Genomic DNA, 27,116 nt, shown 5'->3' with positions numbered 1-27,116 from the left:
CAATTGCAAGAACAAAAAATGGAAAAAACAAAATACATGGAGGCTAAACAACAGGCTAATAAACAACCAATGGGTCAATGAAGAAATCAAGGAGGAAATAAAAAAAATACCAGAGGCAAGTAAAAATAGAAACATAGCATTCTAAAATCTGTGGGATGTAGCAAAAGCAATTCTACCAGGGAAGTTCATAACTTACAGACCTACCTCAAGAAACAAGAAAAATAAACAATCTAACCTTAACACCTAAAGGAACTAGAAAAAGAACAAAGCCCAAAGTTATTGGAAGGAAGAAAATAATAAAGATCAGGGTGGACATAAGTGAAAGAAAAACTGAAAAAGCAATATAAAAGAGCCAGTTCTTTGAAACAACAAACAAAACTGATAAAACTTTAGCCAGACTCATCAAGGGAAAAAAAAAAAAAAAACCCAGCTCAAAGTTAAAAATAAAGAAGTTACAACCAACACCACAGATATACAAAAGATTATGAGACTACTACAATTAGATGTCAACAAATTGAACAAAAGAAATGGATAAATTCCTAGAAACATACAATCTTCCAAGAATGAATCAGGAAGAAATAGAAAATCTAAACTGACTGATCGCTAACCATGAAACTAAGTCAGTAACAACAAAAAAACTCCCCACAAACAAAAGTCCTGAACTAGATGGCTTCATAGGTGAATTCTACCAAACATTTCAAAAATAATTACTCAAACTATTTTAGAAAACTCAAGAGGAAGGAATGCTTTCAGATTTGTTCTATGAGACTAACATTGCCCTAATACCAAAACTAGAAAGATACTATAAAAGTGAAATGTCCATGATGAATACTGATGCAAAAATCTCCAACAAAATATTAGCAAAGAAAATTCAACAATACATTCAAAGATTCATACAGCATGATCGTTTATTTCAGGGATGCAAAGATGGTTTAAGATCTGCAAATCAATGTGATGTAAAACATTAACAAAATGAAGGATGAATATCATGATCATCTCAACAGATGCAGAAAAAGCATTAGACAAAATTCAATATTCATTTACGATAAAAATTCTCAAAAAAGTAGATACAGAGGAAACATACCTCAACATAATAATAGTCATTTATAACAAACCCAAAGTTAAAATCACACTCAACAGTAAAAAGTTGAAAGCTTTTCCTCTAATATGAAGAACAAAACAAGAATGTCCACTCCTACCACTTTTATTCAACATAGTACTAGCAGTGCTAGCCAAAGCAATTAGACAAGTAAAGATATAAAAGCATCCACATTGGTAAGGAAGAAGTAGAACTGCCACAATTTGTAGATGACATGATACTATGTATGGAAAACCCTAAAGATTCCACACAACAAAAATATGAGAATAAATGATTTCAGTAAAGTTTCAAAATACAAAATATACACAAATATGCTGCATTTAAATACACTATTAACTATCAGAAAGAGGAATTAAGAAACAATTCCATTGACAAATGCATGAAGAAGAATATAATACACAGAAATAAATTTAACCAGGAGGTGGAAGCCCTATACTCTGAAAACTGTAAGATGCTGATAAAAGAAACTGAAGATGACATAAATAAATAGGTACACCACACTCATGAATTGGAATACTACTAAAATGTCCATATTACCCAAAACAATCTATAGATTCAGTGCAATCCCTATCAAAATATCAGTAGCATTTTTCACAGAACTAAAATGAAGAATTCTAAAATTTGTGTGGAACCACAAGACACCCCAAATAGCCAAAGCAATGCTGAGGAAAAACAAAACAAAACAAAACAAAACAACAAAGCTAGAGGCTAGAAGAACAATGCAACCAAATCACACTTCCAGATTTCTAATTATATTATAAAGCTTTAATAACCAAAACAGTAGGATACTGACACACTTACAAATAGTGGCACACACAAAAAAGAAAAATCCACACAGTTCAAAAGAACAGAATAGAGAACCCAGAAATAAACCCACACTTACAGAGTTAATCTATGAAAAAGGAGGCAAAAATATACAGTGGGGAATATTCAATGAAACTATATCACTATTTATACCATATTAAAAAAAAAAACTCAAAATGGACCAGGGAACTAAATGTAAGACTTGAAACTGTAAGACTCCTAAGAAAAAACATAGGCAGTAAACTCCTGGACATTGGTCTTAGCAACAGATATATATATTTTATTTCTCTCCTCACGCAAGGGCAACAACAAAAGCAAAGATAAACAATTTTTTATATAGTGAAAGAAACCATCACCAAAATGTTAAGGTAACCTGTGGAATTAAAGAAGATATTTATAAATCATGTATCTGATAAGGGCTTAATATCCAAAATATACAAAGAACTCATACAAATCAATTAATCCAAAGAAAAAATAAGTAGAGAACCTGAATAAGCATTTATCCAAAGAAGACATACATATGGCCAGTCACAAGAAGGGATCCTCAATATCAGTAATCATCAGGAAAATACAAATCAAAAACACAATAAGAAATCAACTCACACAAGTCAGAATGGCTAGTATCAAAAAGACAAGAACAACTTGTTCCATTGAGCACAGGGTGATATATCGAACTGTTGAATAACTATATTTTACACCTGAAACTAATATAACACTGTATGATAACTAATGGGAATTAAAATAAAAACTTAAAAAAATGAAATGGGGGGGAAAAAAAAAGAGAAGAACAAGCATTGATGAGGATGTAGAAAAATGGAACACTTAGGCACTGTTGGTAGGAAGGTAAACTGGTACTGCCAACTATGAATAACTATGGATAGCATGGAGGTTCCTCAAAATGTTAAAAATGTTAACACCAGATGTTTCACTTCTGGGTACTTACCTAAGAAAATAGAAACATGATTCAAAAATATATTATGTATTCCTATGTTTACTTCAGCATTACTTACAATAGCCAACATATGGGAAACAACCTATGTGTCCATCAATAGATGAACTGATAAAGATACAGTATATATACACAATGGAGTATTAATCAGCCATAAAAAAAAAAATCGTTCCATCTGAGACAACATGAATGGACCTAGCGGGTATTATGCTAAGTGAAATAAGCCAACGACAAATACTGTGATTTCATATGTAGAATCTGAAAAACAAAACAAATGAACAAACAAAACAACAACAGACTCATAAATATGGAGACTTGGTGGTTGCCAGCAGGGAGAACAGGTGGATGGGCAAATGAGATAAGGTGGATTAAGAGGTACAAATTTCCAGTTATAAAATAGTAAATCACAGGGATGTAAAGTATAGCAACAGGGAATACAGACAATAATATTGTAATAACAACGTATGGTGACAGACTGTAACTAGACTTATGGCAGTGATCACTTTGTAATGTATACAAATGTATACAAATGTATAGCTAAAACTAATAGAATACCATATGTCAACTATATTTCAATTTTAAAAACATTAAAGTATATATATATATATATATATTACAGCAACCACATCAACCACATCTTTATCTGTCCCAGATATGTAATTTACCATTTCTTCCTAAGTTAGCCAAAAAATTATTTACTTATTTGTTGAGGGAGGGGGAGTATACAAGCAGGGGAAGCGGTGGGCAGAGGGAGAGTAGGCTTCCTGCTGAACAAGAAGCCCGATGCAGGGGCGCCTGGGTGGCTCAGTGGGTTAAGCCGCTGCCTTCGGCTCAGGTCATGATCTCAGAGTCCTGGGATCGAGTCCCACATCGGGCTCTCTGCTCAGCAGAGAGCCTGCTTCCCTCTCTCTCTCTGCCTGCCTCTCCATGTACTTGTGATTTCTCTCTGTCAAATAAATAAATAAAATCTTTGAAAAAAAAAAAAAAAAGAAGCCCGATGCAGGACTCAATCCCAAGACCCTGGGATCATGACCTAAGCCAAAGACAGATGATTAACCACTGGGCCACCCAGGCATCCCATAAGTCAGCAAAAAACTGAAGTCTTATTTTAACAAATTATATACCACCTACAGATACTGTGCACTTACAGCTACCAAGCCTTACCTTTTTTTTTTTTTTTAAGGATTTTATTTATTTATTTGAGAGAGAGATCACAAGTAGGCAGAGCAGCAGGCAGAGAGAGGGGGAAACAGGCTCCCCGCTGAGCAGAGAGCCTGATGTGGGGCTCGATCCCAGGACCCTGGGATCCTTCGGACCAAGCAGAAGGCAGAGGCTTTAACCCACTGAGCTACCCAGGCGCCCCAACAATTACGGTTTCTTAAAAGATTTTATTTATTTGAGAGAGAGAGAGAACATGAGCAGAGTGAGGGGCAAAGGGAGAACCATGCTCCCCACTCAGCAGGGAGCCTGATGCGGGGCTGAATCCCAGGACTCGGGGATCATGACCTGAGCCAAAGGCAGAGGTTTAACCCACTGGGCCACTCAGGTGCCCCAAGCCCTCCCTTTTCCTTTTTTTTTTTTTTTTTTTTTTTAAAGATATTTATTTATTTATTTGACAGAGGGAGAGCAAGAGAAGGAACACAGCAGAGGGAGTAGGAGAGGGAGAAGTGGGCACCCTGCGGAGCAGGGAGCCAGATGTGGAGCTTGATCCCAGAACCCTGGGATCATGACCTGAGCCAAATCAAAGGCAGATGCTTAACCGACTGAGCCACCCAGGTGTCCCACCAAGTTTTCAGTTTAAAACAAGAAATAAAAACTCAAACACATGAAAAATATTCCTACAAGCACACAATGTTTATCAATAATCCAAATAAAGTTTATTTGTAAGGTGCAACTTCTAAGGAATTTTATGTATCTAAAAAAACATGAATAAAAAACATAGTTAGTTGGTCTGGATTTGAATCCTGTCATTTAGCATTTGTGAGAGACTGAATATTTATGAGAGACTGAATAACTTGGCCAAGAGCTTTTTCCTTCCTACAAAGTATTACTAAGAATATTTGCTTTGTGTGATTGTTCTGAGGATCAGATAATAAAGACTGAGCACAATGATGGGCAAGAACAAGTAATAGTTTTCAAGAAATGGTGGTTCTTGTTACATATAACAAAACAATTAGTTTGCACAATATAGTCCAAGAACCTCTCATGGTATCCAGAACACGTGGTAAACAGAACATGGGCCTAAGACAGGTGGGTAACAATAAAATAAAACCCACAGGAAGAAAACTGTCATACTGCTATAGTTTCTTATAATGTGTTTACTTAACTAAAGGGGAAAAAATTATGAATATTTGGAGAAAATGGCACTTTCTTTCAATATTCAATTTAAAGTTATTAATATTTTAACAATCTTTCATACCATTATGTCTCAGATTTTAAAGAGCATCATTGCTCAATTTCAGACTGAAAAATGAACAAACAAAAAAAGATACTAAAAAAACTAAGAAGTGATGCTAACTAAAAACCCATCATGGCTAGAACTGAACACTGACAACTTTCTCCAAAGGAAGATCTAACTTGAATTATATTCATTTTTTTATACAGTCCAATAACATGTCAGTGAGGAATTCATGACACGAAAATGGTTTTACTCAATTACATAAGACTACCTAAAATTCTACTGAGCATGTCAGTTTTTACATCTTACTCCTCTGATATAATTATGTACTTCCTGAAACCAGAAATGAGTGTTTGCCTTTGAGTTTGTAGAAAACAGCAAAACAAATCAGTTGTTAAAGGTCTTACCTTTTCTTCACTATACAGCAGCTATTTCTACAGAGTACATGCATACTTTCTTAGAGCTCAAAATGAGAACACCAAGAACAGAAGTCCATGTGCATGAACATATGAATACACATATGTATCAACTTAAATTCCCCAAAGTGGATTTAAACCAGGAAGAATACTTCAACATTCTAAATTCAGAAAGCAAAAAGCAGACACAAACACTATTTTGTTTATAAATCAGAGACATAATGAGCTAGTAAGTTTCAGTCAGAATACTATACAGTTTAGAAGTACTCTGACTGGATCCCGTTTTTAAAAAAAAAAAAAAAGTCATTCAAAATAAAAAGCACATTCTTCTAACAGCAAAGAATTCCCCCACTTTTTATTTATTTTGACATATTGGTATTTTCATAAACTTGCAAGTGGAAGATAAGCTGTTCAATAAAAGCCATTTCATATATACAATATACAGAAATTATTTTAAAAGTCTGTTCATATAATGAATTCTTTTGGTACTGACAAAAAAATTAAGATACAAATAATTGACTAGAAATGAAACTATCACTAAACTAACACAGGAACTGCACTTCATTTCAGGAAAAAAATCCAGATCTTACTGTGTTAGAAGAATAAAGCACATTTGTAGTATACATTATCATATTCCCTTAAAGCAGGGACTATTTAAAGTTTTTAAATTAGAAAGTGTTCAGGATTATTCTATCTGTACATTCAGGAACTATCATATCACCGGTTACACACAATTCTCTCATCATGCAAAAAAAACCTGCTAGCTGTTTTCTAAGGTCTAATCAAGTCAAACAATAAACTAATTATAGCAATTTAATTAGCAAGCTGCAAATCAGAGAGGTGTAGAAATTCCACAGCTGAATTGTATTTTCTGTCTATAGTATGGCTGCTGTTCAACTTTCTCCATACATTAGAATAACTAATAGGCATTGATAGTCAAACATTTCATTGTAGCAGCAAATGATAGAATATGTGAGAGAAAGAAGAGTTCCTAATTCCATGACCATCTTTATTACACTTTATAAAGGTAAAGAGCTGTGTGTGTATATGTGGAAAGAAGAAAGAAACAAAGGCAGGAGGTTAAGACAGGTATATAAAGGGAATGTTGAGACTGTATCAGAATTGTATTTGTTTAAAAAACTAATCTGAAAGTCTGCCCATCGAGTGTACAAAAAACAGAGCAGATGTTACTGCAAGTTTAACCCGGTAATTTATTTGTGAAAAAAGCTAGTTTTGATGAGGAAAAAATCAATCCTGTCCTTGTAAACATAAAGAAACTCAAGGGGAATTTTAGAGATAGTAGGCCAGAAAATGCCAAGTTACTCTTATGATCCTTTTCAATTAAACAAACAAATCAAGTTGAAGACACATGTTAAAATACTGTTCAGACTGAATATTACCAGCTTATATAATCTGCTATTTCAACTGGATTATGATAAAAAAAAACCACTTTTTATAAGAGCTATCACATCTAGAAGTGAAGAAAATAAATTAGATCCCCCAAAAGATATTATTTTAACTTCTAAAGCATAAAAAGCTATATAATATACAAATTAACCAGTGTTCTTACAAAAGTAATGTAGTTTTGGACTGATGACATTATGCTATATTTGTGGTACTAGGCATAAGAATATATGTATCAATTAGGCATTTTCAGTCTAATTAGTCTTGAAAGTCATTTAATTCTTGGCAATATATAATAACTGGTACGCATTTTGGTACTTAAGTCATGAATTGTTGAGAACAAGAAGCAGTGTATTATAGGAACAGGGTCTGTATCTGACAATTACAGTGCTGAACAAATCTTTTCTATGAACTCTGTGATTTGTTTTGCAGTTGGTCACTTGTAGTAGATCCTGCAAAAATAAAAGGAAAACAAGTCAATGTAATTTATTGTGTATTGCCAACCTTGGAACTACCTGAGCTAAATTCCCCTTTTACTGCCATGGATAATAAATATAAAAACCTAAAAAACAAATAAGGTATATATGATGTAGGCTGATTAGTCTAACATAAAAGAATTAGTATACCTCCTAAATATTCTAAAGACCAAAACAAGAGTATCTACTTGGTATTGGGACAAAAGGTTTCAGATTAAATATTTCTGTGAATAAATCACAAGTAGCAGATAAGACAACTCAAATATCCAAAGTTATTAAAAGATCTCAAAACAAGAAAATTATTTCCTTAGTATCTAAACACGCTACTTTTCTTTTTACAAAAACAGCAATAAAACAGATGAGGATCAGCAGAGGTTGGGGAGAGGAGGAGAATGACAATGTTCATAAGTAGTGGGCTATTGAGAACCTGGAGATTTTAAAAGCTGTTAATTTTTTTTTTTTTAAGGGCTCAAAAAGAGTAGAATACAAATAAGGAATTGACTTCCCTAATTACAGAGTTTTTTCTATCCTTGTGGAATTGATGCTAAGTAAGATATACTCCTGTGTAAAAAGTACTCCAAAGAAGAAAAAACAGGCACTGAGCTAACACAAATTTTAATCATTTATTTATTTATTTATAAATATTTTGTTATTTATTTGACAGAGATCACAAGTAGGCAGAGAGAGAGGGGTAGGGGGAAGCAGACTCCCCACCAAGCAGAGAGCCCGATGCGGGGCTGGATGATCCTAGGACCCTGAGATCATGACCTGAGCCGAAGGCAGAGGTTTTAACCCACTGAGCCCCCCAGGCGCCCCTCATTTATTATATTTAAAAGAAAAAAATTTATTTATGTACTAAATGTGTGAAATCTAATACCTTACCAGCAATTACAGACAAATGACAAGAATTATTTTTCAAAAGCCATGACTTAAAGAAAAAGAATTCCATGGCACCTGGGTGGTACAATTAGTTAGGTGTTCAACTCTTGGTTTTAGCTCAGGCCATGATCTTAGGGTCATGAGATCAAGCCCTACATTGGGTCCACCCTCAGAGCAGAGTCTGCTTAAGACTCTCTCCCCATCTAACCCTCTTACACTGTTGGTGGGAATGCAAGTTGGTGCAACCACTTTAGAAAACAGTGTGGAGATTCCTTAAGAGATTAAAATTAGAGCTACCCTATGACCTTGCAATTGCTCTACTGGGTATTTACCCCAGAGATACAGAGGTAGTGAGAAGAAGGGCCATCTGTACCCCAATCTTCAAAGCAGCAATGGCCACAATCGACAAACTGTGGAAAGAGCCATGATGAATGGATAAAGAAGATATGGTCTATATATACAATGGAATATTATGCCTCCATGAGAAAGGATGAATACCCAACTTTTTTATCAACATGAATGGGAGTGGAGGAGATTATACTGAGTGAAATAAGTCAAGCAGAGAGAGTCAATTATAATATGGTTTCGCTTACTTGTGGAGCAAAAGGAATAACACGAAGAAAAGGAAAAGTGAACTGGGGGAAATTGGAGGGGGAGACAAACTTTGAGAGACTGTGGACTCTGAGAAACAAACAGGGTTTTGGAGGGGAGGGGGGTAGGGGTTAGGTGAGCTTGGTGGTGGGTACTAAGGAGGGCATGTATTGCATGGAGCACTGGGTGTGGTGCATAAACAATGAATCTTGGAACACTGGGGAAAAAAAAAAAAAGACTCTCCTCCTCTGCCTCTCCCCACCCCCTCAGTAAACAAATAAATCTTAAAAAAAAAAAAATCCTTTTAATCTCTGACACAGTGTTACTGATGCAAATTTGCAGCAAATGAAGGACATTCCTTGTGCTCTGCCAGAGTCACCAAGAACTGGTATTAAAAGTCTGAGCAGGAGCGCCAGGGTGGCTCAGTTGTTAAGTGTCTGTCTCTGGCTCAGGTTGTGATTCCAGGGTCCTGGGATCAAGCCCTGCCTCGGGCTCCCTACTCAGTGGGAAGGCTGCTTCTCCTCCCACTCCCCCTGCTTGTGTTCCCTCTCTCCTGGTGTCTCTGTCACTCTGTCAAGTGAATAAAACCTTAAAAAAAAAGTCTGTGGAGAAACTGATGAAAAGTTATAACCAAAAAAACATTCACTTTGAATACATTAAAATAAATCACCAAGATATAGATAAGTATCACCTAAAAATGGATAATAAACTTTAAAAGAGGAAGAGGGAGACATATAACACTAATTACTTAAAATGAAGTTTGTTCGGTTAAATATAAGCTAAAAAAAACAAAAAACAAAAAACAAAAAACAAAAAAACCATGGTGAATAAAATGGAAGTGAAATGCTATACGAAACAAAAGGCAAAAGCTTAATAGGGAATAAAAAATATTATAATTAGGGTATTAAATGAGACAGTCATTAGGTTCTATCACAGAATCCTTCACACTTCATATATGCACACCAAAACAATAATATATATATATATATAGTGATTTACTTTCTTAAGACTTAACCATCTGAGGCACAACAAATAAAGTTACATCTCCAGCTTTCAAGTACAAAGCATTAGTTTTCAAGTACAAAGGGAAATGGGCACAAAATCTGCATTAGCAGTACAAAAGATTCATCTTCATTAAATACCAGAATTTAATTTAAAAAATAAACTCTATTAACTATGATGGATTAACAGTTGGCAGGTTGCAAGGGCTGACTGTCCAAGACTTAAAAACAAAAATCAGACAAGCATTTTTGTCAATCCAGTAGTCAAAAGAGTCAACATCGGAAAGATATGACATACTCTACTTGAAAGGATGTTAAGAACAAATCTTCCAAATTAAAAGCGTGCTTCTTTTAGAAAGTTTAAACCTTAATTTAGATTGGTGTGACAGATAGAATATAATCTGAAACATCAAAAACAAAATACAGCTTAATGTGAAGACAAACATCACTGCTTAAGCTAAGTAAACAAAACCCCCGTATACATATAGTCTTAAATCAAAACAACTTTGGGAATAAAAACTTTATTTTGATATTGGCCACAGGGGCTGAGATTTTAGAAAGTTTGGCATAATAAATTTCAGTGAATTTCAAGAAAATTTTCTGAGCTTCTCCAAACATGTAAAGCAAAATAAAATATGTTATTTAGGCACAAAGAACTACAAGAGTCTCCATGAAAATCTCAGAAACATCTAACCTTGATTTAACTCTTCCGTATTCATGCTTTCTTCAGCTGCAGTCTCTGACATTTCTTCATCTTCCTCATCATCATGTAGGTCTTTTGAAATTAATTGTCTAGCTAATTTAATATTCAGTCCTTCATTGTAGTGAAGCTTCCTTTTCATTTCAAACTGTCGCTTTTTTTCTATAAGATATAAAAAGTAGGCTTAGGAAGTCTTTAACTCAAAGATTAGGAAAATAAAGCCTGCTCTGTTTGGTAAATAAACTATTATTGGGGGTGTCCTGGGGGGCTCAATCAGTTAAGCAGTTAAGCATCTGCTTCAGCTCAGGTCCTGGGATCCAGGGTAGGGCTCTCTGTTCAGTGGGAAGTTTCCCTCAGCCCCTCCCCTCTCCTCGTGTGCACGCTCTCTCAAATAAGTAAAATCTTTAAAAAAAAAAAAAAAAAAAAAAAACTTCGGGGGATCTGGGTGGCTCAGTGGGTTAAACCTCTGCCTTTGGCTCAGGTCATGATCTGAGGGTCCTGGGATCAAGCCCCGCATCGGGCTCTCTGCTTGGCAGGGAGTCTGCTTCCCCCCTCTCTCTGCCTGCCTCTCTGTCTACTTGTGAACTCTGTCTGCCAAATAAATTTTAAAAATAATAAATAATATAATAAAAAAACCTTATTGGAACATGATTGTGCTCATTTGGTTCTATAATGCTTATAGCAGAGTCGAGTAGGTGCAATCAAGACGACATGGGCCATAAGACCTAAAATATTTAGTTTAGTTTTTTTTTTTTTACATAAAAACCTAAATCTGGCCTTTTACAGAAAATCTGCACACCTCTGCTTTTAGATGGTTCAAATACATCTTACTAGGAAAATAGGACGTAAGAAAAATCTCCAGAAAGAGTTGAAAATGAGCTACATTTGGTTATAAAGTGTAAAAAAGCTTTTTTTTTTTTTAAACAAGGGAGAAAAACAAGCTACGTACACCATGTGTATGTCATTTAAAAAGTCTGCATGCATGTGTATACATACACACAGAAAATAAGACAACAATTAGCATGCTTAACTTCGAGTCAATGAACTGTAGGGTAACCTTAGTATGTTCAAGTCTTCCAGTTTTATAATTAATTACAAATTCCCTGAAAAATTCTTTTTAGCAGGGTGCCTGGGTGGCTCAGGCACTTGAATATCTCTGCCTTTGGCCCAGATCATGATCCCAGGGTCTTGGGATCGAGTCCCTCATGGGGCTCCCTGCTCAGCCAGGAGCCTGCTTCTCCCCCTACCTCTCCCTGCTACTCGTACTCTTGCTCTCAAATAAATATTCAAAAAAATAATTCTTAGTAGCAAATAAATAAAAATTCTCATTATCCATGAAGAAACTGCAGTGATTTTAAACACTGCTAGTTAAAATGTAACCTCATTCCCAGAGTAATTTTAAGAAAAAGCTGTTATAAGGCACAGTGAAGTAATCCTAGATTATTCTTTCATTTATAGTGTTCACCACAGAAACACAGGTCAGGAGCAAATCAACATAACTGATCATATTTTATTAACAGCATTTAAAGACGGATTATTTCTGTAGAAATAGTTATAGACTGGTAAATAAAAGGGGATGACATAAAATTGCCACCTGTTTATTTTGTCAATCAAGAGCATTAAAATTCATTTATCATAGTTTTATTATATTCATGAAAGTATTTTAATGCAAAAAGCATAGAGAAATCTCTGCAAAAGGCTATTCAAAGTACTTTCTGAATCTCCTTTAATTCCCTCTCAGTTTTTATAACCATCTATACTCACAGATGACTTTCACTTAAATTTGTTTCAAAAGCAGGCATTTATTGTTCTTTTCAGCCTCCATTTAGGTTGGGAAAAGGAAAGTTCTGAGACCACCAACTCAGTATTCCATAAACATTTGTTTCAAATGACCAAGATCTTGCCAGGCATCTTTCTTCTTCTCTACTTATGAATTACTTTTGTGATTTGTCTTATGGTTTGAGAATACCATATGGTAGAGGGAAGTAAAATTGAAAAAAGAGGGCAATAAAAAGACCAAATCCTCATGATTTAATTTTTAGTGATGCCTTTCAATTATTCAAATGATGCAAAAACCAATGTTAAAAAACAAACAAAAAAATGGTTTTACATGGGATGCCTGGGTGGCTCAGTTGGTTATGCTGCTGCCTTCGGCTCAGGTCATGATCCCAGGGTCCTGGGATTGAGTCCCACATCAGGCTCCTTGCTCGGCAGGGAGCCTGCTTCTCTTGCTGCCTCTGCCTGCTTGTGTGTACTCTCTCTCTCTCTCTGGCAAACAAATAGAAATCTTTAAAAAAAAAAAAGGTTTTACAAACTTCCAGTGACCAAATAAATAAGTCATGGAAATGTAAAGTACAACTTAGGGAGGATAGTCAATAATACTGTAATAACACTGTTTATTATTTGGTGACAGATGGGGACTATACATATGATAAACACTGAATAATGTACAAAATTGTTTGATCAATACATTGTACATCTGAAAACCAATGTAACATGAATCGTATTTCAATAATTAATTTAAAAAAATGGTTCTGATTGCCTCCAGTACTGCAATACTCACTCAGAAATTAACCATTAATATATTTTTTAAAGATTTTATTTTTATTTATTTGACAGACAAAGATCACAAGTAGGCAGAGAGGCAGGCAGCACAGAGAGAGAGGAAGGGAAGCAGGCTCCCTGCTAAGCAGAGAGCCTGATGTTGGGGCTCACTCCCAGGACCCTGGGATCATGACCTGAGCCGAAGGCAGAGGCTTTAACCCACTGAGCCACCCAGGCACCTAACCATTAATATTTTATGATTTTATACTTTTTTCTAGAAAATTTTCTAAAAATAACTCCTATATTTTTCTATATGATGTTTTTTCACTTACTACATAGTTACAATTTCCATTATGTTCACCCAGGCAAGGTTCAGTTTATGCCCACCATCTGAGGAAGTACAATATGACCCTTTCTTTCATGCTAAAATGATTCAGAGTTTAGACAATTAGGTATATGAAGATATAGTAAAAAATTCCACCATGTACATAGCAGATTTATATAATTTTTAAATGGTTATAAGGTATTGAGTGACTATTTAATCCTCTATTCTTGGGGAAAAATTTCTAATCTCCATGTATTTTCATGTTTTTATACACATACATTCTGTGCTTTGTTTCTTTTATTTTCTCAATATAAACCAGTGTTTTTTCAAATTGTGTATGAGGATTCTTTAATGGGTATTTTAAAAAAATATTTTATTTATTTGACAGAGAGAGAGAGATCACAAGCAGGCAGAGAGGCAGGCAGAGAGGGGGGAGGTCTTCCCCGCTGAGCAGAGAGCCCGATGCGAGGCTCCATCCCAGGACCCTGGGACCATGACCTGAGTCGAAGGCAGAGGCTTTAACCCACTGAGCCACCAAGGCACCCCCTTTAATGGGTATGTTTAAAAAATGAAATAAAACAAAATAAACTAGAATGCATCACACATAATAAAGGTGAGTACTGTTTTGTGAAATTTTTCTTTTTATAATTTATGCATACATATATAACATGTAGGACTTAGTCAATAATGTTTACAAAACATTGGAATAGACTCTGGGAAACTGAATTGCTAGATCAAAGGGTATCACTTTCTTTTAAAACTTCTGGCTCATATTTGCCATACTGCTTTCCAGAAAAGCCAAACCATTTTCATGCCCACCAATAGTACATAAATAACTTATTTCTCCATATTTATACCCAAAGAAACTCATTTTTTTTTAACTTTTGTTGATCTGAAAGGAAAGAGACCATGATGCTATGTATTTATTTATGTACTATGTACTATGTAGGTACTATATATGTATGTATGTATGTATGTAGGCTCCACCCTGAGTCTGGAGCCCAAAGCAGGGGTTGAACTGACAACCCTGAGATCAAGACCTGAGCTGAGATCAAGAGTCAGCTGCTAAACCAACTGAATCACCAAGGTGCCCCCATGATGCTGTTTTAATTTACAGTTTTTTATTCCTATAAGTTGATTATTATAGTATTTCTCTCTGGTGAATAATATTTACAGTCTAAGAAAATTATTTCTTTTTAATCCTAAGAGATGCTGAACTTGGTTTTGTTATACTTTCTAATTTTAGAATACTCAAAATGCTTTATAAGTTTAAAGTACACAATATATTCATTTTGTAGAAAGAGGCTAATACAAGTGTTCTCAATCTTCTTTAACTATTTATATTCATTTTACCTGTAATCCGTGTATGATAGAGCAACATACTAAGAAGAGCTCAAGGATGTTAAGATTTTATGCCTAGTTCTAACAATAATCAACTCTCCATGTGAACTTCACAAGCAAATTCCCTTTTTTATACTTTTTTTTTTTTACTATTTTATAAAATAATGGAGAATACACCAATTATTTAAGTCATTAAAAGTTATTATTTACTGAATACATATAATATGACAGAATCAGAGTTAAGTGATTTAAATTCTTTATATCATTTAGTACTCACAATACCTCTGAATATTTTTATAGATCCCAATTTGAAATGAAGAAACTGAGGCTCAGAGAAATTACAAATTAGACACCTGACATACCTGGAGTACAAACTGGTATGTCTGACTCCATAGCCAATATCTTAATTGTTATACTATAAAAGTTACAAGATATAATTTTTTCCAAGAATTTCTATCAATAAATAAGGACTTTCAGATATGTATTTTTTTTGTTTGTTTAAAAGCAATAAATAGGGGTGCCTGGGTGGCTCAGTGGGTTAAAGTCTCTGCCTTCGGCTCAGGTCATGATCCCAAAGTCCTGGGATGGAACCTCACATCAGGCTCTCTGCTCCGCAGGGAGCCTGCTTCCTCCTCTCTCTCTGCCTGCCTCTCTGCCTACTTGTGATTTCTGTCAAATAAATAAATAAAAATATTTTAAAAAAATAAAATAAAAGCAATAAACACCCATAGGAGTCAGTAACTCTACTAGAAGGACTTGAACTTTTGAATGTGTAACCAAATTGTTCCCCCTGCTGGCTAATTCACGGAACTACAATCTGAGGGCGGAAAAAAAAAAATCCTTCAATGAAAACTGACAATATAGGCTAATAACAAATTCCTGTTCTTAATAGATCATGTTTTTAAGAGAATAATGAGGAAACCAGCTCCAGAAACAACTTATATTTAAAACAATTTTCAAGGGTCTTTGTAATTTATTTTTGGATAAGTTAGGAAGTCACTGAGGAGATAAGACCTACAACGTAACTTGGGATTAGGCTACATGTACTTTTTTTTGTCTCATACAACAATTAGGCTCAGACCATCACAATTTGTTGAATAAACTATATTCTGAAGATGACAGAAGTAGCAAATTATACCTTAGGAGCTACACCTGACAAAGATTCTGACCATTAACTAGCAAATATTCAGAATCCAGATGAAATTTCTGAACTTCTTAAACATCCACATTTCAAGGCTTCAAGTACACCACTAACTCTTTTTCTTTTTTGTGAAGGTGTGTTTCTGTTTTTCTTGCATCTTTTTTCCTATACCTACACTTGGTTTTTCCTTTTAAAACTAGTTTTAAAAAACTATATAAACAATTTTAATTCTTGAAAAGACTGTACATTCACATGGTTCAAAGAGTGTAAAAAGTAACAAGATAAAATACCTTCCTTTTCTTCTTATCTCCAGATAACCATTCTTACTTGAAATAACAAAAACCATGAGTAAGTAGCAATATAACTGTTTGTGTACTGTATGGACTACAAGAGCCTCTTCAAACCCTGTTGAGAAGGCTCTTTTATCTTCTTGCATATGACATTACTATTCTTTTTTTGATTCAATGGAACCTAAAAAAGATCACTCTACATCTGACCATCTTGGTTCATCTGGTAAGTTTCACTACTGTTTTAAAACAGAAAAAGCACAAGCAATTGGTAAATTAGCTCTTACCGCTATCCATTTTAAGATCATCCAAACACTCACTGACACCAAAAGCATTACTATTTACTGAGCATCTACTCTGTATCAAACAGTAAAAAAGAAAAAAGTACAAAGAAAGAAACTATAATTACTTAAAAAATGGTAATACTTTCCCAAATTCTTGAAATCAAGGAAGGTGGTATGTGTGTGCAGGGGGAGGGAAACTGTTATGCACTAAACCCATGTAAGTAGAATCTGAATTATAAATATGTTGCTCCCTAACCTCCCACCATCCATTTTCCTAAAAGGAAAACCACTTGAAAACCTTCAAATAATGAATTTATTTAAGCAAAAATTATTAGCACAGTGCTGAAAGCAGTAAAGGAAATCAACTACCTTGTTCTTCAGGTGAGAGGTCACTATCTTCATCTTCACTGCTTGCTTGTTCATGAACCCGATACTTTGGCTCTGAGCCTTCAGCAGCAGCTAATCTACACAACAGTCATTTACAAAGAAATCAACACTGTGATATTCTTTTATTGAGTGTCTCATTCATTCAACTCTTGAGCCTTATAAAAACATTTAAAGATCATTACTATGCCAGCTATAACCTGATGAGGAAAATAAAAAGCAAGAAAGTGGGAATGAGCATAGAAACCAGTAAGCAATAAGAACAGTGGAAGGTGAAAGAAATCAATGAACAGCAAAGAAATAGAGTTTTTGTTTATGAACCCAGTTATTTTTGTGTAATCTCTAGGTGTAGACCCAATGTGGGGGCTCAAACGCACAACAATAAGAGTCGCATGCTTTTCTGACTGAGCCAGCCAGATGTACCATCTTACTTTAAAACATAGGATATTAAAAACACCAACAACAAAAATACAAACGCATAGGGGACTGACACAAGGAATCTGTGTACCAGGCTCTAGTACTCTTTCTGCTACCTGTACACTTTGATTTTAATCTAGAAACAAGACTATAAAAGTTGCTATGAGAAATCCAAATAAACTTAGCTTATGCTTTTTTACATTTGTACAAGTACAGCAGAATGCCTTTAACTCTGCACAATTAAAAACAAGTGAAAATGTGTAAGTGAAAATACTTCATAGTCATCAGTACTTACTTCTTAGCTAAGATATCTGGGGTCAAGGCTTCATTGGTTTCTGAATCACTCAGTGCATCTTCATCATCACCTACCATACTAGAATGAAAAGCACATTATAATTAATACTTAAACCATAATTTTTCAAGCAGAAAAATAAGGTAGAAAACCATAATTCTATTGATTAAGTTATAGTATCAACATATTTATAGCTCTGTTGTTCTGAGGTTTAATTTTATTTTTTAAAAGATTTTATTTATTTGACACAGAGAGCACAAGCAGGGGGAGAAGCAGAGGGAGAGGGAGAAGCAGGCTCCTTTTTGAGCAGAAAGCCTGATACAGGGCTTGATCCCAGGACCCCAGGATCCTGACCTGAGCCAAAGGCAGATGCTTAACCAACTGAGCCATCCAAGTACCCGGAGGCTTAATTTCAAATTGTTTCTATTCCATGCAAGTTTTTGAAAATACAGCACCAATCAAGAAAACCCTCCAAATGACTTTAAAAAACCACTACTATGACCATGAAAATAAATATATATATATTTTTAAAGATTTTATTTATTTATTTGACAGAGAGAAATTACAAGTACACTGAGAGGCAGGCAGAGAGAGAGAGAGAGAGAGAAGGAAGCAGGCTCCCTGCTGAGCAGAGAGCCTGATGCGGGACTCGATCCCAGGACCCTGAGATCATGACCTGAGCCGAAGGCTTAACCCACTGAGCCACCCAGGCGCCCCCATGAAAATAAATATTAAGAACTTGTATCATTTATAAAAAATTTAGAAACTTCAATTATTCCATCCAGTGAGAGGGAACAAATATTGTAGGAAAACAAAAACAAAACCAAAACCACTGTCTGGTTTTAGAAGAAGACAGAAACAAATGATCCATGCAGACATAAGGCTAGGTAAAATACCATAATTAGATCCTAAAGATCTAATTCAGGGCATTTAAAAGCTATTAGCTTTCTTCAATCTATCCTCTAATATAAAATTTTCTCCCCACTTAACTGCAAACATGAGCATATTTAATTCTGAGGCCACTGAAAGGTATATAAAAGCAGAAGTCACCTATATTAAAAAAAAAAAAAATACTGATTTATATCCTTCCTAGTTAGTTGATGAGACAAGTTAAAAAAGTGCTATAGTTTTGATGATGCATTTTTTCCATGGGAGGTTATCAATTTGTAGAACTCTTATAGACAACTCTATATTATAAAATTTATGGGCAAATTATATTTATGTGTGTGTATATACATACACATGTATATATAAAAGCATTAATAACTTCTGTATATTAACAGTGTGAAATTCTTAGATAGTATAACACGATCTTTCTATAAAAAGCATCCTCTTCTACTAAACAAAATTCTTTAAAAAAAGGGCCATGAAAGAAACTGGTAAAATTGAGCACTAAATTGATAAAAGCTGAGAACATGTACCTGTACATACATAAAGCTTCAATTACTTAGGAACCAAATAACTTTGGAAACTCCCAGAGGAAGGATATGGGTAAGGTAAAGGGGCAAAAAAAGTACCAGATAAATACCATTCACATTTAAGATAAACAATCTAAAAATAATGCCTACAACTTTTTCAGTTATGTTCAATTTTAATTCTTGTCAGATAGGTATTTCCAACCAAAAGATAAGGAAGGAATGTCTATCTACCACCATTACTGAAAAGGAAAAAAAGCCCTGACTGTGGCTTCTGGCACAATAAAAGGTTTAAGGTATGTTTTAAAATATATCCTTGGGGGGCCTGGGTGGCTCAGTCATTAAGCGTCTGCCTTTAGCTCAGGTCATGGTCCTGAAGTCCTGGGATAGAGCCCCCACACTGGGCTGCTTGCTCTGCGGGAAGCCTGCTTCTCCCTCTCTCACTACCATTGCTTGTGTTCCCTCTCTCGCTGTGCCTGTCTGACAAATAAGTTTTTTAAAAAAAGTAAAAACAACAACAAAAACCATTCTTGTAATTAGGAGAAAAATAAGGGTATAAGCTTTTCATAAATCTTATTTCCATTTCTTCCCTCAAGCCTTAGTGTTCCGAGTTTTGGCACCTGTACCTATTTCATTATTTCTACCTTTGTCAAAATCTTCATACTTATCCTTGTTTTTACTGTTTTTGCTATCAACAAGGTGTAAGTTATCTCAACTTACTTTCCAAAGTTTTTATTCACTGATTTGAAATACAGACTTCCTTAAGTCTATTTTAACAGTAACTCCTGGATTTATGTTACCTTCCTTCATAGACCAAATATTTCATTCCTGGAAATCTTTTTCAATACAAATTAAGGCACAGTCTGAATTAGGTATTTCTATTATTTAGAATCTCTATCTTCTCATAATGCTTCCTGGTACATTATTTTTGTCTTCATACTAATTACTGCCACACACTATAATTTTATAATTCATTTAAAATATTTTGGAAGGCAAAAGCTGCCAATAATCACAATGTAATTATCTGAACTATAATATTACATAAGTTTAAAAATAAGGACATGTAACAATAGTAATGACCACTTGTCTTTGAATGGGTTTAAAAAAGCTGGTCATCCCTTTCTGCAAAGACTGAATAAGCTCCCAGTTTCTACTTAGAAAGGAAATAAGCCCAACCCTCATCTTCCTTTTTATAAATAGATTATTTTAAGGAATGCAAAAGTCATTAATCTGTGTGTATCATTAGTGGCTAGGGATCACTGAGTTACAGCAAATAAACAGTTACTACAATTATAATGTACAAAATGGATTCTCGGGGCACCTGGGTGGCTCAGTGGGTTAAGCCTCTGCCTTCAGGTCAGGTCATGATCCTGGGTCCTAGGATCGAGCCCTGCATCGGGCTCTCTGCTCAGCGGGGAGCCTGCTTCCCTTCCTCTCTCTCTGCCTGTCTCTCTGCCTACTTGTGATCTCGATCTGTCAAAAAAATAAATAAAATCTTAAAAAAAAAAAAAAAAGGACTCTCAATTTTTCCTTAAGGGGAGGTGGGGAGGGGCAGAGTGAGGAAGAGAGACTCTTATGCAGGTTCCATGCCCAGTGTGGAGCCTGATCTCATGACCCTGAGATCACGACCTGAGCCTAAATCAAGAGATGCTTAACCAACAGAGCTACCCAGGTACCCCTAGATCCCCAAGTTTTTAAAGTTACTTGTTACTGGGACGCCTGGGTTGCTCAGTGGTTAAGGATTTGCCTTTGGCACTGATCACGATCCCAGGGATCGGAGATCGAGTTCTGCATCAGGCTCCTGGCTCAGTCTGCTTCTCCCTCTGCCTGCTGCTCCCCCTGCTTGTGTGTATGCATGCTCGCTCTCTCTCACAAATAAATAAAATCTTTAAAAAAATAAAATAAAGTGATATATTACTTATACTATTATATACAAATATGCAGTTGGGTTATTGACTTGTGCTCTAATAACTACTATAAAATCAAACAGATACTTAAATCAGCTGTTATCCAGAAGCTCATATAGAATGCAAAAAGGAAGTAAAAAAGAAACGAATCAACAAAACATTACCTATGGTAAGGAGTGCTAGGTTCATCTATTTTCATCAAACCATAGTCTTTGTCTGCTGGATGATATGTCGCCAGGATGTTCATTTCATCCCACTTCTGGGATTTTTTACTAAAATTAAAAAGAAAAAAGAATTTCCTCAGTGAAGTAAAAGATAAAAAAGTTACACATCTAAAATTGACAAACATCCAAATCCCACGTTTCAACTTCTATCTGACTGCCAGCTTCTATTTTTACATATACTTTCTTGGAATAGAAACTAATGTAGGGTAAAAACCGTAAGTAATTACAATAAAATAAATATTTTATAGTATACTTAGTGCCCACATATTAAAAACACACTATTCAGAATCTTCATCAGATACTCAAGACACTATATTATGACACGCTTAGTCTTCATCTAGCCTTTACAAGTAATAATAGCAAAAAACTGAAATGTACACATTGTATAAACTCAGCAGTTGAGGATTTTTCACCTATTATATGTCGTTAACAGTTTAATAAAAAACAATGAAATTTTCCAGACCCCTGGCTTGGGGCACTGACTATTAAAATGAGAGGATCCTGAGGCTGCTGGGTCCCCTTTGTGAGGGCACGAGTATCCTTTCCTCTGGCACCAGGACCCCATTTTGGTACACCAGGCTATCTGGGCCCTCACACTTCACTACGTTGTATTCCTCAGTTCCTCAGAGGGTGAAGCCTTCCACTCTCTGTCTGTCACAACTCTGGGCTCTCTCTTGCACTCAAACTGAGATGCCAGCCCTTCCCAGGAATGGGGGCCAGAGGAAGAGGGAGAGCTAGGGAAAGAGAACCTGGGGTTTGTTCCAGGGTTTTGGGATTAAGTTCTTCATTAAGAAAGAATCTGGGAATACAAAGGTGTTGGGGGGGGGGCAGGGAATTTGGGGGGAATTAGTTGGAGGGAAGGAGAAGTTCAAGTATACTCTTGTTTTTAATCCCATTACTCATCACTCATTACTCATCATTTATTGTTAAATAAAGTAGCCTGGGACATACAAAAAAATAAATTAAAATTAAAAAAAAAAATGAATACCTCCTTGGCCTAATTTTTTCAGAGATATCCAAAACAATCAAAAGAATTAAAACATAAAAACTACAGGGAATACCTCACTAAACTTAAATACCATTAATATTTAGGTTGCAAACATAATAGTTAAGCTCTTTTTTTTTACCTAGAAAAATAAGAGTTTGCTAAGAAATGGTATATTCAGGATACCTGAGATAAATCTACTTAAGAAATAAAAATAACTGTTTTATGAACATCTGTATTAATATCTAGTCAACAAAATATTTAAGGTGCTAAATAATTAGTTGATTTAATTACAAACTCTTTGGATCTACTCATTATATAAAGGACATCAAAGACCTCTCTGCCACCCAACAATATTTTGTTACATATACAATTTGTGCCTTGGTTATATACTGGAAAATAAAACTACTATAAAATCAAATGTAGATTTTACACAGATTCAAATCTTTTCTGTACTTGCACACGTTGGTGAGATTTTAGCGTAGATATTGTTAATTTTCCTAAATCTACCAACACCCATATTCTGAAATGTTCTTGAAAAATGATACACTCAAACTTTAATATCATATTCCCTTTACCATGCCCTGAGTCACCTTAAAATTATACATGCCAGCTCATGGCAGGTGAGCCTGATTTTTATGTTCTCTTGTTTTCTTCTCCAAAGCACCCAGTATCCCTATTTCAGACGAAGCACTTTTTTCTTCTTAATTTAGTGTAGTAAAATGTGTATACCATAAAATTCACCATTTTAAACATTTTTAAGTGTATAGTAGTTGTGCAGCATTAAGTATAATCACATTGTTGTGAAACCCCCAACAACAACCATCTTCAGGACTTTTTCATCTTCCCCAACTGAAACTCTACCCAGTGAACACTAACTCCCCATCCTCTCCTCTCCCAGCCCCAGGCAACCACCATTCCGTTTTGTCTCTATGAATTTAACTACTCTGGGTACCTCATATAAATAGACTCATACAATATTTGTTCTTTTGTGACTGGCTTATTTCACTTAATGTCTTCAAAGCTCATCTATGTGGTGGCATGTATCAGATTTTTCTCCCTTTTTTGGCACGTGCACCTGAATGTTTATAGCAGCAATGTCCACAACAGCCAAACTCTGGAAAGAACCTAGATGTCCACCAACAGATGAATGGATAAAGAAGATGTAGTATATATAAACAATGGAATACTATGCAGCCATCAAAAGAAATGAAATCTTGCCTTTTGCAACAACGTGGATGGAACCAGAGGGTATTATGCTGAGTGAAATAAGTCAATCAGAGAAAGACAATTATCTTATGATCTCCCCGATATGAAGAATTTGAGAGGCAATGTGGGGAGTTTGAGGGGTAGGGAAGGAAAAAATGAAACAAGATGGGGTCAGGAGGGAGACAAAGTATAAGAGATCTTAATCTCACAAACCAAACTGAGGGTTGCCGGGGGGAGGGGGCCAGGGAGAGGGGGATTAGGTTATGGACACTGGGGAGGGTATGTGCTACGGTGAGTGCTGTGAAGTATATAAACCTGGCGATTCACAGACCTGTACCCCTGGGGCTAATAATACATTATATGTTAATAAAAAATTAAAAATTAAAAAAAATGTTCTCCCTTTTTAAAGCTGATTAATGTTCCACTACAGACTACTTCCACTACAACTTCAAGTTGCTTATCCTTTGTTTTATCAAGAGGCAAAGGTTGGTTCAGATATACTGTACTTTTCTTTTTTAAATTCAGCATGGAATGTATCTGAACTTTGAACTAACAAACTTAAATCTCACTAATATTAAAAACACTTGAGTGAACTAAACTAGAAAAATAGAACCTGCTTTATAATATTGATTTCTTCATATGTCTAGCTGCTATCTGAGTAGTAGATAATTGGTCTTATAGCAGAAAAACAAACAAACGAACAAACGAACCCCACTAGCACCGATGTTTAACGTTCAAGTTCCAGTTACCTTTCACTAGTCCTCCAACTACAGGCAAGTCCAACGAACACCCTCTTTGGGGCTACATTTACTCTACATGGAAACTGTAACAAAATGGGAGTTTTATTAACAATCTTTCTTTTAATATAAGTTGTTGAGAGAATCAACTGAAATAATGTCTGTGACATCAAATTATAAAAGTACCACACAAACATAAAGGGTTTTTATGACTTTAAAATCTCCAGTTTGGGGGCGCCTGGGTGGCTCAGTGGGTTAAGCCGCTGCCTTCGGCTCAGGTCATGATCTCAGGGTCCTGGGATCGAGTCCCGCATCGGGCTCTCTGCTCAGCAGGGAGCCTGCTTCCCTGTCTCTCTCTCTGCCTGCCTCTCTGTCTACTTGTGATTTCTCTCTGTCAAATAAATAAATAAAAATCTTTAAAAAAAAAAAAAAATCTCCAGTTTGGGGGCACCTGGGTGGCTCAGTCGGTTAAGCGGCTGCTTTTAGCTCAGGTCCTGATCCCATGTCCTGGGATCGAGCCCCACCTCCGGCTCCCTGCTCAGGGAACAGCCTGCTTTTCCCTCTCCCTCTGCCTGCTGCTCTGCCTACTTACGGTCTCTCTCCATCTAATAAATAAATAAAATCTTTAAAAAACAAAACAAAACAACACTACTGTTCAGGGTTAAAAATCCAGGTGCCATATCTCACTTAGAACTGTAGAAAATGGGTTGAGGAGGTTATTCTGAAGAAATGTTTAAAACTGCTTTTGAACTGGATCCCTTTCACCTTGCCTTGCCAAGACTCAACATTTAAGATTTTGAAAAACTTCTATGTGCCACAGAATGAATTTTTCTAAAAAGCAATCAGTTTTGTATTCAACTAAGTACACAGTTTCAGATATTTTGTTAAAATAGGTCCTATCTACAAATTACTCTGAATTTAGAAAGTAAATGCCTAGGTTTACTCATGCTACATAAAGAAAATAATCACAGTGAAGAGATATATTTCTAAAGATTCTAGATAGCAAACATGATCAAGCAGCTCTGATTAGAAGAATCATGAAAGAAACGTACACAAGCTTTAAGGGAATTAGATAAAGTTTGTGAAGAAAGCAATCCAATTAATAAGCAAAGGGAGTCTCAGGATACCGTAACTAAATGTTCCCTCCTGAGAGAACAAATGCCTCTGAAGTGACAGCTGAGGTTAAGTGCCAGGCAGAAACAAAATCACAGGTGAAATTTCATAAAACCTGTATTAACAGGTAGTCCTATTAAGATTTCCTATTAAAGATACTGTAAAAGAAAGCACATCTCTACATAAAGTTTAAAAGCTGGCAAAACTAAACTGTGTTGGAATGTATACTTACATGATTACCATAGAAGTCTGAAAAGTGGTTACGTTGGGAGCCAGGGGAGGAAAGAGTGTGATTGGAAAGGACAGGGGACATTCCTGAGGTGATGGAAACATTCTTTTTCTTTACCAGGATGGCGGTTAAGGGGTGTTTTATAATATATATAATAATTTTATAATATAAATATAACCATTTATAATTTTGTGATTTCTTAAACTTTAAAATTACATTCAATATAACTTTCCATATTTGTATTACATTAAACAAAATATTTTAAAATAAATACATATTAATGACCTTGTTAGGTACTTCCTAACTTCAAAGTAAAATAAGTTATTTCTTAAATGATGTTAACAATATCAAATTAAAAATGACAACTTATCATCTTTACTGCTTAAGAATGACAGACCGTTAGAGGAGTTTAAAAGGCTTCTCCAATGGGTGGAAACCCAAACACCCTATAGACCTATTTGGTGAGATAACAGGGGGTGGAAAAAAAAAGAGAGAACTGTGCGATAAAGCAGAAATAATGTTTACTTAAAAATGAAGGATAAAATTTAATAATGATAATCCCAGCACCCTAACCCACTAACAGTTTTGATTTCTGCAAATTCCATTACCATATAAAATAATATATATTACATAAAAGTATATAAACAATCAGTATATATAAGAATACATATACTGTGTACATACATATATAAAACAGTAGATACAGTACATAAAAATACATATACTGATATGGAAGCATTAGTATATATATTTTATTTATAAAGCAGTAGATACCGTATACAAAAAATACATCTACTGATATGGAAGTTATTAGTATATATATTTTATTATAATAAGCCACTTGTATTTTCTAGTCTTTAGGTTTTTTTTAATACTTATTAAATATTTATTTATTTGGCAGACAGCAATCACAAGAAGGCAGAGAGGCAGGCAGGGAGTGGGGGAAAGCAGGCTCCCTGCTGAGCAGCGAGCCCGATGTGGGGCTTGATCCCAATGTGGGGCTTGATCCCAGGACGCTGCCTGAGCTGAAGGCAGAGGCTTATCCCACTGAGCCACACAGGTGCTCCTAGTCTCAATACTCAATAATAACTATGCGCCCAATGTTAGATATTTATTGAAACCAAGTTTTTCGTATTTAGAATAAAGCAGAAATGAACACACTTGTGCATATTCTGTTCAATGATATTTTTAGGATAACTTGCTAGGATAGGCTTATCTGGGTTAAAATGCAACGGCTTTATAGTTCACTCCAGGTTGCAGTATAGTTTCAAAAGAGAAATCAAGGGGTGCCTGGGTGGCTCAGTGGGTTAAAGCCTCTGCCTTCGGCTCAGGTGCTGGGATTGAGCCCCACATCAGGCTCTCTACTCGGCAGGGAGCCTGCTTCCCCCTTTCTCTCTCTGCCTGCCTCTCTGCCTACCTGTGATCTCTGTCAAATAAATAAAAATCTTTTTTTTTTTTAAGATTTTATTTATTTATTTGACAGAGAGAAATCAAAAGTAATCGGAGAGGCAGGCAGAGAGAGAGAGAGAGAGGGAAGCAGGCTCCCTGCTGAGCAGAGAGCCCGC

At 35.4% G+C, this 27,116-nt stretch overlaps 1 protein-coding gene across 1 annotated transcript in view; it reads right to left on the bottom strand.

The window, feature by feature from the left end:
- Window positions 1-4,685: 4,685 nt before the first annotated feature.
- The window catches only part of PPP1R2 (protein phosphatase 1 regulatory inhibitor subunit 2), a 30,021-nt gene continuing 7,590 nt past the window's right edge, over window positions 4,686-27,116 (bottom strand). The window contains exons 2-6 of the mRNA XM_059391247.1: window positions 21,219-21,326; window positions 17,736-17,813; window positions 17,009-17,103; window positions 10,712-10,879; window positions 4,686-7,522 (exon numbers count right to left, since the gene is read on the bottom strand). Of these exons, the coding sequence (XP_059247230.1) occupies window positions 7,476-7,522; window positions 10,712-10,879; window positions 17,009-17,103; window positions 17,736-17,813; window positions 21,219-21,326 (496 nt within the window). The 3' untranslated portion in view covers window positions 4,686-7,475. The remainder of the gene's footprint in view (window positions 7,523-10,711; window positions 10,880-17,008; window positions 17,104-17,735; window positions 17,814-21,218; window positions 21,327-27,116) is intronic.

Source organism: Mustela nigripes, chromosome 2 (genome assembly GCF_022355385.1).
Source record: "Mustela nigripes isolate SB6536 chromosome 2, MUSNIG.SB6536, whole genome shotgun sequence".
NCBI lineage: Eukaryota > Metazoa > Chordata > Mammalia > Carnivora > Mustelidae > Mustela > Mustela nigripes.
Note: the sequence above shows the minus strand (reverse complement) of the source record. Positions and strands in the feature narration are given on the sequence as shown.